Genomic DNA, 13,583 nt, shown 5'->3' with positions numbered 1-13,583 from the left:
TTAGATAAGATTAAGAACACAGTAACACTGTGGAAACTCACCTGCTTTCATCCAGATGTAGTAAGAGAAGGACGGAAAGGAGAATCTGCAAAGACGCCATCCTCTTCATATTCTAGTCTTCAGTGAAAGATAAGGATGGTGTCTCGACTATTTTATGAAACAAGGTTGAATCTGATTGGCCAACCAGAAGTGACACCCCACTGATCTTTTGGTGTTGATGAAATGTGCAGTAATGCATCATTTTAGAGTTTTAATTTCAATATCACTTATAATTAAAAAAGACATATTGTGCTTGTGTTTGCTATACAGTTATCTCTCTTTTTAATCTCACCAGTAGATCATTAGGTTATATGTTGGACTTTTGAAATTGCAATATTAATCTTAAAGGCTTAATAAAAGAAACATTATTCAAACATCCTCTTTAAATACAACGTTATATGGTTAAAAGCGCTGAAAAGTCTGACTCTTCTGAAATATCAATGCCTTTCAAAAAACTAGTTTTAGAGTGTAGTTATTGTAGATTTTAGTTTTTTATGTGGTTTTATTAATATACAAAAAGTCTTTAGCAAATAATGTTATACTCAGTGTGTTAAGAAATGATCACAAATGGACTGCTTTGATGCACTGAGCGCACTGTTATTAGTGTGACAGGGAAGAGGAGGGGTTGAAGAGGTGATAGTGGAGGAGGTTGATGTATTTTGAGTTTCTTTCCAGCACAAGCCACTTTGTTCTATAATTGCCACAATCATCATATCCACATTTATTCTATAACCAATTTTGTTTTCTGTGTAAGTGTGTAAACAGACCTGCTGGTCAAAATATGAGTTATTTTCAAAGTTAAAGAAATTGAAAGTTAAAGCATTGCAAAAAAAAGATATACTTTATAAATCAGACTTGGAGAGACTTATCCATGTGTTTGTCTCCAGTAGGTTAGATACTGTAACAGTCTGCTCACTGTGAGACGCTGCAGAACATCCAGAACTCTGCAGCTCGGGTCCTGATTCGAACCAAGAAGTACGAGCTCATGTGTCCTGTGCTCAGGTCTCTGCACTGCCCCCTGTCGCACAGTGATTTTAAAGCAGCTCTGCTTGTACAAGTGTCTCCATGGCCGAGCACCAAAGTCCATCTGTGACATGTTAGTGTCATATGAACATCTCACACTCTGAGGAGCTCAGGGACCGGCCTCCTGCTGGTGCCCAGAGTCACGACTAAACAAGGGGAGTCAGAGTTTCAGGTTCATGCAGCTAAAACCTGGAACAGTCTGAACATGTGAGACAGACTCTTCTGTGACTCTGTTTAAATCCAGGATCAAAACGGTTCTGTTTAACTGTGCATATGAAAGATATTTATTCTGCACTTTTCGCTCTTCTCTTTTAACGTTAATTTTATGATGATTATTTATGTTTTGATTTGTTTGTATTGTGGTTTTAATGTTTTTCTTATTCTGTAAAGCACTTTGAATGGCTTTGTGTACAAATTGTGTTACAAAAATAAACTTGCCTTGCCTAAAGTGAAGTTAGATTTTGTAAAGTCAATTGCATGATTAGATTGGAACAGAAAGTGTGTACCTTTATGAACCTTTTTTTTTTTTTTTTTTTTTTAAATAAATAAATAATAAATGAATAAATAAATAAATAAATAAATAAATAAGAACAGCAAATATACTGCGCAGAACCCTTAAGCTCCCAGGCCTTTGGTAGAGGTCCCGAGCTGGATAAAGATCAGAGACCACCCGAGGATGGTGACTTTGCCTAGGCATTCTATAGAATGTACAGAAAGTATAATTCTGTTTATATCGTCTCATTTAGAATGAGGCAAGATGAAAATAATTACAACTGTATTTATTTGTTCAACAGTTTATTTTGTTCAACAGTTTCTTTTGTACAGCAGTGATGGATTGTGATAATATAATAATAATACTACATACAAAAAAATATATATATATACTATTCTATTCTCAGCTGGAGCCAAAGTATGACATAATTTGTGTTCAGTGATCACCTGAAGAACAGATTTTATTCTAATGTTTTTTTTTTTATAAAATTTTAACAAAAAATAAACAATAAACAACTATTTTAAATGTCAAAGTTGTTTCTCTGTTAAAAAGGATGGAAAATAATTCTAATCTCAAAATTGTATTTAAGCCTCACAACAAAATGTAATTTATGATGAAATAAATAATAAATAATAAAGGATCTGACCAGTAAAACCTAAAAATCTGGATTTTCCCTTTGTCAAAGATGCTTAATCTCTTTCGCAATCTCCTGTGAAGTAAACAAATTTATTCCAGACTTTTGAATTTTTTGTTTACACATTTTTCATGAGTCTATACAGTGGTAAGCGCTAATGTATATATATATATGGTAAATATATATATATATATATATATATATATATATATATATATATATATATATATATATATATATATAGACATATAATGAAATCCAAAATGTCTCATTTCTGTAAAGATACAGTAATGAAAGAACATTCTGAATTTTGCTGGTCAATAATAATGAAAAATCCAACAACAAATCTCTAACAGTAGAATGTCTAGGCAAAATTGATATTTCCTACTTTGCTTAAAAATACATTATTAAACTCAACTGTTCCTTTAACATTTTTACAGAGATAGCTTTGTGTCAGCTAATTTAACAAAATGTAACGAGTATCCTGTCGCTGTCGCTGAATGTTATACTAAAATACCAGACAGTGTACAGAAAAAAAAATAAAAAATCTATTGGATCAAAACAAATAAAGAGTCATTTTATTTAAACTCCTTTATCATGAAACATACATAGTTTTGGGCATGTATCATTCCCGAGTCTTATCACTAGTGTTAACAAGGGGCATGTTCAGGTCGGACTGCACTTGTCCACTGGGGGCTGGAGTGGGACACTACATACTGTATATACTGATGTATCTGAACCATCTGTGACCACTGTGGCATTTACAAGCACTGCCCACGTGGGTGAAGTCTGCAGACTCTGCCTCATTACCAGACAAACAGAGAGGTGTGAGGGAAAAAAGGAAAATCTGAAAAAAGTCAGTACAATGTAAATATGAACCAATAGCAGGATTATACATTTTTGGATGAGCCGACACAGAAGTGGCTGGGTTTATGCTCCCAAACAGGTGGATGTCTTGTGGATTATGGAATATGTTTCTGATTTTACCTCTTTGTGCAGAGTTGCATTAAACCACAAACACACGGGGAGGGAGACCTGCGTTTGCCCAGCACAAGTGACTGATATGACAGATCAGCGCTGAGGAGGGAGGGACATTTCCTCTGTAAGCGTGTGTTAGAGTTTATGTGGGACGCTGCGGTGTGACTCGTAGTGACACGAGCGCAGCAGAGCAGGATGTGTAGGTGTCTGTAACAGAGCAGACCTCATGTGCACTACGTCTCGTGGGCTGCTCTGTTGACCGCCGCTGCCAAGAGAACAGTTCATGAGACGCAGCCTGGGCTGTCAATCAAAGCCGTGTGTGAGCGTGAGCTCGCTCCATGCACCAATATTCTACAGTTCTGATGGTAATTTACCTACTGGTGAGTAACTTTATAAACTAACCAAAGAGGCACAATGGAAATAATTTGGTCAAGAAATGAAATAAAGTCAATAACAAAAAGAGCATGAGGATGTGAGGAAATCTGACACTGCAGCATTTGGGTAAGAAAACAGATTTTAGGATGACGATGTCAATGACCTCATATGAATGAGCAGCCAACATGTTCTGAATGTTAATTATTTATCATCCTAATATATTTCCAAATAAAAGGCTCTTTATTCCTTGAGTATGTTACACGTTTTACAAGTTTTTCAGTGAACTAGTTTGATGTTTATTTTAATGATTCTAGCAATTTCCTGAATTCACAGTGCACAGTGCACACTTCATGTTTAGAGCACGATGCCCCACACTAGGACATAGACCGGGAAGAAGATACAGCCCTTCAACGCTTAAAAAATCTATGTATAAAAACCTGTTTAAACTCTTAAAATAATAGTAAATTACAAACGTTCCATGCTGTAGTAGACGCATTTAGTCCATGTGCCGCCAGACTTTCTTCTGTCGTCTTCTGCCCTCTGCTCGGCTGCCATGTACTGGACAAGTTTTGGAAAACCCTGGTACATGAAAATAAATTCAAACCATGGTAATATATAAACACCCCAATTATCAATGTTCAAACAGATTTAACTAAACAGGACACACCTTTGACTTTACTGAAGAGGCTGAATTTTGTCCTGGTCCTGACAAAGAAAACAGACATTTACACTGTTACTCATAATTATTCAATTTAATATAAACGTATTCATGATTTTTTTTTTTCTTTACCTGAGCTGTTTTTAAAGCACACGCACAAAGTCACTCCGATGAGCAGACTGGAGGTGAACATCAATGCTCCACTTAAGACGTACACATGGGCAAGTGCAGCTTTCAGGGCCCCTAAAGATGTTACGTTTTTAAACACTCCATTAGACATTCAGAGTTACTTAATAATAACAATGTCATGCATGTATATCCTCTTCTGAGTTACATGTAAAATTATATTTTCTTATTTGAAATGATCCAGCAGTAGATTTACTTTTACTTGATTTAAATACTTATTTCAAGTTAGTTTAATTTCAAGTTAAGTTATTTAATGTCCCAAATAAGCAGTATATTGAGAGATGTTTGAAGAAAAGATGAAAATAAAACTAAGACAGAAATATCTTGACAATTCACATAGATTTAACAATTGAATATATCCAAACAAACCAAAAATACAACTCAGAATTTAGGATGTGAAGATGCAGTTTGATGATAAATAGAACAAATGTACCTACGTATATTGTCGTACCTTCAATAGAGACCCTGGTCCCGTTCCCAAACAGGACTTGTCCACAGGCGGCCACAGCGCAGTAGTAGGTCCCAGTCTGCTCTGAGTTCACATTGTGTATGGGGAGGCTGTACACACAGGAGTTGGTTGGACTTTTTCCATTGTTCTTACACTCTTCACCCACACGACCTCCTCCATGACTGTACAGGACTCCTGCTGCAGACTCTTCAGACTGTTTGAACCAGTGAACCCTGTGCTGTCCTTCACACCTCTCAGTCTGGACACTACAGTTTAGAACCACAGAATGTCCTGCTTCTGTTTCCTCATGTGGAGACTGATGGACTTCAACTGTAGGTTTCAAACTCTTCACAATCACAGTGACACTTTCCAGGAACTCACTTTGGTGTAACAAGCATTGTACACAGTGATAAACAGCAGAATCAGAGATGTTTACATTCTTGATATGTAAGTCATTTTTGTTATTGTCATAATCCAGCTGGAAACGACTGCTCCTGAAAAATTCTCCATAAAATTCACTCTTTTGGTCATATTTAAAGTATGAAGAGATGAGCTCTGGTTTCATGCCCAATTTTTGCCTGAACCAGTAAAGTTTAGCTCCGACCTGGACATCATCAGTTGAAGCACAATGTAATGTAATGTTCTCTCCAATAGATGCTGAGAGGAAAGTACCCTCCTCATGTAGACCATTCATCTGAACTGAAAAAGGTTATAAATATGATTATAAATAAGCATATAAATTGTCTTTAGTCTATGACTCACCCACAGAAGCCAACAGCAGACACTGGACAAAAACAGATTGTGAAGGTGTCATCTTCCTCATTTTGTGCTGAAGTGAAACATATTGATAGAGTCTCTTCTTTTCATAGTCGAGCTCGCGTGTGATTGGCGGATCAAAAGAGACACTGTACAATGGAAGTCACATGTTTTTTTTCCATCTGTTAAATTTTTTGCTTATTAAACTAATACAAATGTCTTTTAGTATTATTTCCTGAACTTACAATACAGACTCTATCATAACCTTTTAACACAAGAAAGTCATATTTCTTCAACCAAAGTCTGGACTCACAGGCTTAGTTTACCTGACGGAGAATTGACTTTAGATCTCTTTATTAAAAAGACCCAACCTAATCACTGAGGAAATAAAATAGAAATGAGTGAAACTGAAATCAAAGTTTATTTCAATGCACAGCTCTACAAGTACTGCATAAAACACTAAATGAAAACTTTTGACTTGCTACTATGAAAGGGCACTCAAAAGGGGCGGAGTCAGCAGGTTTGAACAGGAAGTAATATACACTGCTCCAAACAATGAAAGAAACACTTACACATCAGATCTCAATGTGAAAAAGTAAATGCACGTTGAGATCTGATTGGTTTTTTTTATTTGACCAGTGTATATACCAATAAAAATGGCCCTAATATGTCTCAAATTACAGTTTACAATTTACATATGCAAATTAGTATTTATATGTGCATAATAGTATTAATACTAATCATAATATACATGCCCTATTCTTTCCCCCACACACATAAACTCAATATAAACGTAGAAAGTAGATAAAATTAAAAAAAAAGGGAAAGAAAAAATAATAATAATAAAAAATGTACAAAATAACTAAATAATAATAAAATAAATAACATAATAGCAATAATAATGAAGATGATACTTAATAATGAAAAGGATTATATATGTATGTATATAATACATACAACATAGACTAAACGTGTACCAGGTATATATATGTATATATACACACATACACATACATACAGTATGTACACCATATATACATACACCACATTTTATATATGCATATATACACACACACACACATATACACACATACACATATATACACATATACACATACATACATATTTACACATACACCAATATGCACATATATGTACACATACATACACATACACACATATATACATACTCATATACACACACACACACACACACACATATATATATATATATATATATATATATATATATATATATATATATATATATATATATATATATATATATATATATATACATACATACAAGTATAAAATAAATAATAAGTTAGTAAGTAAAAAGGGAGGCAGTTGGGTTACACATTCATACAGTACATTTTAGAATACACATATGTATCAAGTACACATTTTCAGGATTTCAGGATTTTTTTATTTTTATTTTTTTTCCTAGACAGAAAACCACTGAAATCCTTTACATTTTGCATTACAGTTACTCCTCACTTCATACAGTTAATTTTTTTTTTTTTTTTTAAATATATATATATATATATATATCATTTTAAATATAATATATACAATGTTGAACATGAAATACCACTTTTCAAAGTTGAATATATTAGATGTTTCAGATTCAGATGTCTTATATTCAAGAACAATCACATGACATGATGATATTGCTGCTTTTGTGAAGGAGCAAACAGGAGCTGTGGCTGAAGCGAGAGAACCACAGAATCTAAGAGTGTAGGATTGTGTGTTGTATTTCCAGCACACTGAGGTATCTTTACATGTACTTCTCAGACTGGTGCTGAATGTTTGTGAAACTAAAGACTGTGTCTTCCTGATCGTAACCACAAATGTTCAAAGACCTGAAGCTTCAAACATGAGTATGTTAGATGATGTTAGAGGCTGTTTCCAAAGCAACAATGACGCCTTTGTAACTGTGATCATGTGGTTAACATGGCTGCATCTTGTATTATGAACTTAATATTGGGGGCGCCAGTCATAAAAACTGTTGTTTCCTTAGGCAAGGCACTTCACCCTCATTGCCTAGTATGAAAGTGGTGTGTGCGTGAGTGTTGGCGGTGGGCAGAGAGGCCGATGGCGCAGATTGGCAGCCTCTCTTCCGTCAGTCTGCCCCAGGGCAGCTGTGGCTACAGTAGTAGTTTACCACCACTGGGTGTGGAGTGAATGAATAATGTTCTGTAAAGCATCTTTGAGTGTCCAAAAAAGCGCTATTTAAAAGTAATGCATTATTGTTTCATTATTATTCATATTGCTTTGACACCTCAGTAGGTTTATAACATATTAAACAGTACAGGGGACAAAGGGCAGCTGTGTCTTGTCCATAACCACAGTCTGTTGGACAAGGTCATTTTAAATCAATTATGGCGGCGTGAGGACAGGTCTGGCTCCGGAGTGCTGGTGAACTTTTCACTGATATTATCATTTGACCCAACTAAAGACCACAAAAAGTGCTGTAGTGTACTTACTTATAATGAGCATTAATAACTACTTTCTGAGACAGTCAGACATGCCTCGCCACAAGAAAAACCAAGACTCGGATACATCTGTGGAACAAGGAGTAGCCGATGCTAACATGGAGGAGCAGCGAGCTAGTACCAGTACAGAACGGGCTGGGTTAGATGCTAGCATGCGTGCTTGCATACGTGAGACAATGACCGAGATGACGGCCAATGTCACCAAGGCAATTGATGAGAAACTGGCACCGGTGCTGGTTTTGCTGAAAAAACAAGGTGATCGGATTGACGCACATGAAAACAGGCTAACTGAGTCGGAGCGGCGGATTCTAGCCCTCGAGGATGCGGCAGATCCGACCAACTCTAAAGTGGTGGCCTTGGAGAAGTCCGTTCGCTACTTGATTGAACGTGTTGATGATCTCGAAAATAGGGGGCTCCCCGAAGATGTCGAGGGAACTAATCCAACCCTGTTTTTTGAGCGCTGGCTCCCTGAGGTTTTGAGTCTTAAAACAAAAGAGGGACGAATCAAGCTGGAGAGAGCACATCGCATTTCTGGCCCTAAGCCCCCCTCGACACAGAGGCCAAGACCCGTGATTGTACGTGTAAACTGAATGCGTTCTTGGGAAATAGGACGGAGGGACCAGGCCGTAACGCACGGAAATGCTACTATAATGTTTTTCCCGGATCTGTCAGCTGCCGTGGCCCGCAAGAGGAAGGGATACGACGCTGTGAAGAGACGGCTCCGGTCACTTGGTGCCGTTTATAGGCAGCTATACCCAGCTTTGTTGAAAGTAACCTTCCGTGGGACGAGTAAGGTGTTTGACAACCCCGACGAGGTACAGCGCTACATCGACTCGTTGGAGGTCCCCCCTCTGACCCATGGCGAGTGAGGACGAGGCTGCGTTCGGGCTGGTCAGCGTCCGAGAATCGGGGTTAATTTCTTAACTTAAAGTTCCTTCGCCTGTCTTCTACCACCGAGTACATAAGCAATGTGACCTGCGCTTGTATTACAATTTGACGCTACATTGACTGTTGGGATATAGTAAAGCACAGCCTCCTGGCACTCTGCACTGATGTCTTGTTTCCGTCAGGGATCCCACTCGCTCGATCTTCTCTAAGACTGAGGAGAACAGTGTTGTAGTTATGTTAGGTAACGTGTGCCTTAAGCACACCGTTTTTTGTTCGAATTGTTCATTTTGTGTTCTTTTTGGCCCTGTGCTTGACTCAGTTTATATGTATATGACACAAATAGACAGATACCCTACTATTTTGCTGTTTACCTGTTCTTCATGTCTGGTTTAAAATTTTGCACCTGGAATGTTAAGGGGATACATACACCTGTTAAACGCAAAAAAGTCTTAAATTATCTTAAGAGGGAGGGAGTACAAATAGCTTTATTACAGGAGACCCATTTAAGTGACAATGAGCATTTGAAACTACAACAAGGTAGTTTTGGTCAGGTTTATTTTTCGTCTTTCACAACAAAAAGCCGAGGTGTTGCTGTTCTGATACAAAAAAAATAATCAATTTAAACTGTTGGATTGCATAAAGGACTCAATGGGCTGTTATGTTATTGTAAAGGGGCTTATATTTGGTGAAGAAATCACAATTTTAAACATATATAATCCACCTGGGCACCCCAAAAAACCATTTAACCACTGCCTTTTCAAAAATTATCAATCTTGGTACAAGACAGACTTTTATAGGAGGAGATTTTAACTGTCATCTCAACCCCGTTATGGACAAATCCCCACCTGGCAAAATATCACTTTCTTCTCATGCTAAGTGCGTCAATGCATTTTGTGAAGATATGGATTATGCTGATGTATGGCGAGCACAGCACCTTACAGATAAAGAATATACGTTTTTTTCAAATGTCTCACAATCATCTACAAGGATTGACTATTTTTTTCTTTCAAAAACTCTCCTTTACTCAGTTATTTCAAGCTCAATAGGCCCAATTATTATCTCTGACCATGCTGCTGTATTTTTGCAATATAATTTTTCAAATCCAGCTAACCAGACCAAATACTGGAGATTTAAACCATCCATTTTAACTGATCAGAGGTTTCTCTTGTATTTTAGGGACGAATTTAAATTTTTTTTAACCACTAACTTAACCTCCACTAACAATTCATCATTGTTATGGGAAACCTCTAAAGCTTTTTCCCGTGGTCTTATCATATCCTACACATCTAGTAAAAGGCAAAGACAGGCTGAACAAAGGAAGATTCTTGAGTCTAAATTAAAACGTGCAGAGAAAGAATATGGGCAACAGCCATCTGCTCAGAAAATAAAGGAGGTATCGGCACTCAGATGTGCCCTGGATGCACTTTTGACGGGGGAGGCCGAAAACCAGATAAGATTTGCAAAACAGAAACTGTATGAATTCGGCGGTAAAGCGGGAAAATACTTGGCATATTTAACCAAAAAAAAGGCAGATTCGCAGTCGATCTCCTCTGTCATGGACATCCAGGGTAGGCAAATCTTTGACACGTTAAATATTAATAATGTGTTTAGAGGTTATTATGAAAATTTATATAAGTCTGAGCACCAGCCAGATAGCCTTGAGAAAATGGACAGTTTCTTTTCCTCTTTGACTCTCCCATGTCTGTCGGAGGAGCAAAGTGGATGTCTTGATGCCCCAATATCCAAAAAAGAGTTACTTGATGCAATTAAAGGGCTACAATCTGGTAAATCCCCTGGTCCGGATGGACTAAGCGTAGAATTTTACAAGGAGTTTTGTGACGTACTTGTTGATCCTCTGTTGAATATGTTTAATGACTCATTTGTTAGGGGTACGCTACCTCAATCCCTGAGAGAAGCAAATATTTCTTTGATTTTAAAAAAAGGTAAAGCACCTGAAGAATGCTCATCATATAGGCCAATCTCACTCTTAAATGTGGACTTGAAGATTCTATCTAAAGTTTTAGCTGTTCGATTGGAAAAATTACTGCCAATTCTCGTTAATGAATGAAGACCAAACTGGATTCATTAAGGGGCGTAACTCTTATAAACAATATGCGACGGCTACTTAACACAATCCAATACTTTCATCAACATTCAAAAAGTGGTCTTGTGCTCTCTCTAGATGCAGAAAAAGCATTTGATCGCATAGAATTATCATATTTATTTTATACATTACATAAATTCGGCTTTGGTACTACTTTCATTAGTTGGATAAAAGTTTTATATGCAGATCCTCTCTCAGCAGTACTTACAAATGGTTTACGTTCCCCATACTTTCCTATTTTTAGAGGAACTAGGCAGGGTTGTCCTCTGTCCCCACTGCTGTTTGCTCTGGCGATGGAACCCCTGGCTGAGGCCATCAGAGTAGATAATAACATCAGCGGCTTTAAAATCGCAGATAAAGAACATAAGATCACACTCTATGCAGACGATGTTTTGGTGGTGGTGACAGAACCTGAGGTGTCTGTGCCCTGCCTTGTTGAGAAAATTAACAATTTCAGCTACTTTTCAGGCTACAAGATAAATTTTACTAAATCTGAGGCAATGCCCCTAGGCACTTTAAAACAAGCACCAATGGGCTCTTTTCCTTTCAAGTGGTCAGCAGAGGGTTTTGTTTATTTGGGAATACATGTAACCCCTACGTTTGCACAGATGTATAAAGCCAATTTCCCTCCTTTACTTGATCGTATTCGGCTTGATCTGGAGAGATGGAATAGTCTTCCCGTCTCTTGGATGGGCCGAATTGCGCTATTGAAAATGAATGTTCTCCCCAGGTTGCTCTATCCATTACAAATGTTCCCAGTCTTTTGTTGTCCCATAAGGTTATCAAACAATTAAATGGTTGGCTTAGCTCTTTTCATATGGTCCAAAAGGAAGTCGCGTATTAAACTGGCTATGTTATGTCGACCGTCATTGGAGGGAGGTCTAGACATGGCAGACATAAGAAAGTACCAACTTAGTGCTCATTTGCGTGTTATAGCGGAATGGGTGCACAATAGGCCAACCTCACTTTGGATGGACATAGAAAGTTCTATGTCTGATTGTCCCTTGACAGTGCTATTATTTCTTAAAAAAAAATGAAGTCTCTTAAGTCTGCCTGTGCTAATCCTATCACTGTTACCACAGCCATGGCGTGGCGGTCATTAAGAAAGCTAGAAGGTAGGCATAATGTTACATCTGTTTTTACCCCTATCTGTAATAATCCTGAGTTTTTACCTGGAATAATTGACAGTAGATTTCAGATTTGGGCACAGAAAGGCCTATCCAAATTGCACAATTTCTTAGAGGGGCGTAACCTAATGTCATTTAACCAATTGACTGAGAGATATGATATTTCAAGGAAAGACTTTTACCAATATCTACAGGTGAGGGATTTTGTTAGGAAAGATACTGCACATCCAGTCTTTGGAGAAATATCGGACATGGAAAGACAGATCTTCCTTACAAAGTCAACTGCTTCCATTAAAATATTTTACAATATCCTTAAGGGGTATTCTACTGTAGACTCTCACCTGAAAGGGCTCTGGGAGAGCGAACTTGGTTGTACGATTACTGATGACAAGTGGGAAAATGTCTGGAACAATGCAAAAACTCTGTGTGTTTGTAATAGGGTTAAAGCAACTCAGCTTATGATTCTCCACAGAGCTCACATTTCTCCTAATCGAATATAATAAATTAAAACCTAGCTCCTCGCCATTGTGTTTGAAGTGCAAAAATGAGATTGGTACCCTTACACACTGTTTTTGGTCCTGTCCAAAAGTGCAACAATTCTGGGACATGATTGGACAAGAAATAGAAAAGATTCTGTCTGTAAATTTAACCAATGATCCTCTATTTCTGTTGCTTGGTGTAATTGACCCCGTTGTAAAAGATAAATATAATAGAAAATTGTATGGGATGCTGACTTTTTGTGCCAGAAAAAGTCTACTAGTGAATTGGATATATGTGACAAGACCCCCACAAAAACTCAATGGCAGAGGACGGTTCTTGGTTTTGTTTCTCTTGATTACCTGACGTGTCGGCTTCATCATAAGGACAATGTCTTTAAGAAGACTTGGGAACCATTTTTGATGTATTCTGGACTTGAGATCTCAGCTATCATGAATAGGGTATTTACATTTTGAAATGGCTGTATCTGTGTCTAATATATGAATGGGCCAATGTTTGTTTGTTTGTTTTGTTTTGTTTAATTTTGCTTGTATTCCTTATATTGTTATTTTTTTGTTGATTATTTTGTTTAAACTAAAAGGCAATAAATATATATGCAAAAAAAAAAAATTTTATGAGTATCCTATGTCGCTGAATGCTGTAACAAAATGCAAAACCATGTACATAAAAATCTCGATCGGATCAAAAATAAATACTTAAAAATAAGAGTAATTTTATTTATACTGCTTTATCATAAAAAATAAAAAAAACTTAAAAATGTATTATTTATTCATTAATTTTATTGGAATGCCCCTTGAGAATGTGTCTCATTTTTGAGGGGGTCCAAAAAAAAACACAAAATATTAGTAATACACAGTAGATACAGAAATAACTTATAC

The 13,583-nt window shown here is 36.9% G+C and overlaps 1 protein-coding gene across 1 annotated transcript; it reads right to left on the bottom strand.

The window, feature by feature from the left end:
- Positions 1-2,678: 2,678 nt before the first annotated feature.
- LOC129409785 (uncharacterized) lies at positions 2,679-5,511 on the bottom strand. Its single transcript, XM_055156502.1, has 4 exons — positions 4,838-5,511; positions 4,333-4,443; positions 4,210-4,247; positions 2,679-4,121 (listed from the first exon to the last, which is right to left on the bottom strand). The coding sequence occupies exons 1-4, from the start codon at positions 5,397-5,399 to the stop codon at positions 4,008-4,010; spliced, it is 825 nt and encodes a 274-aa protein (XP_055012477.1). The 5' UTR covers positions 5,400-5,511; the 3' UTR covers positions 2,679-4,007.
- Positions 5,512-13,583: the final 8,072 nt, after the last annotated feature.

This window comes from Boleophthalmus pectinirostris, unplaced genomic scaffold (genome assembly GCF_026225935.1).
Source record: "Boleophthalmus pectinirostris isolate CB_2022bp ecotype Guang Dong unplaced genomic scaffold, ASM2622593v1 HiC_scaffold_20, whole genome shotgun sequence".
NCBI classification, from domain to species: domain Eukaryota; kingdom Metazoa; phylum Chordata; class Actinopteri; order Gobiiformes; family Gobiidae; genus Boleophthalmus; species Boleophthalmus pectinirostris.
The sequence above is the reverse complement of the archived record's forward strand: the minus strand, read 5'-3'. Positions and strand labels throughout refer to the sequence as shown.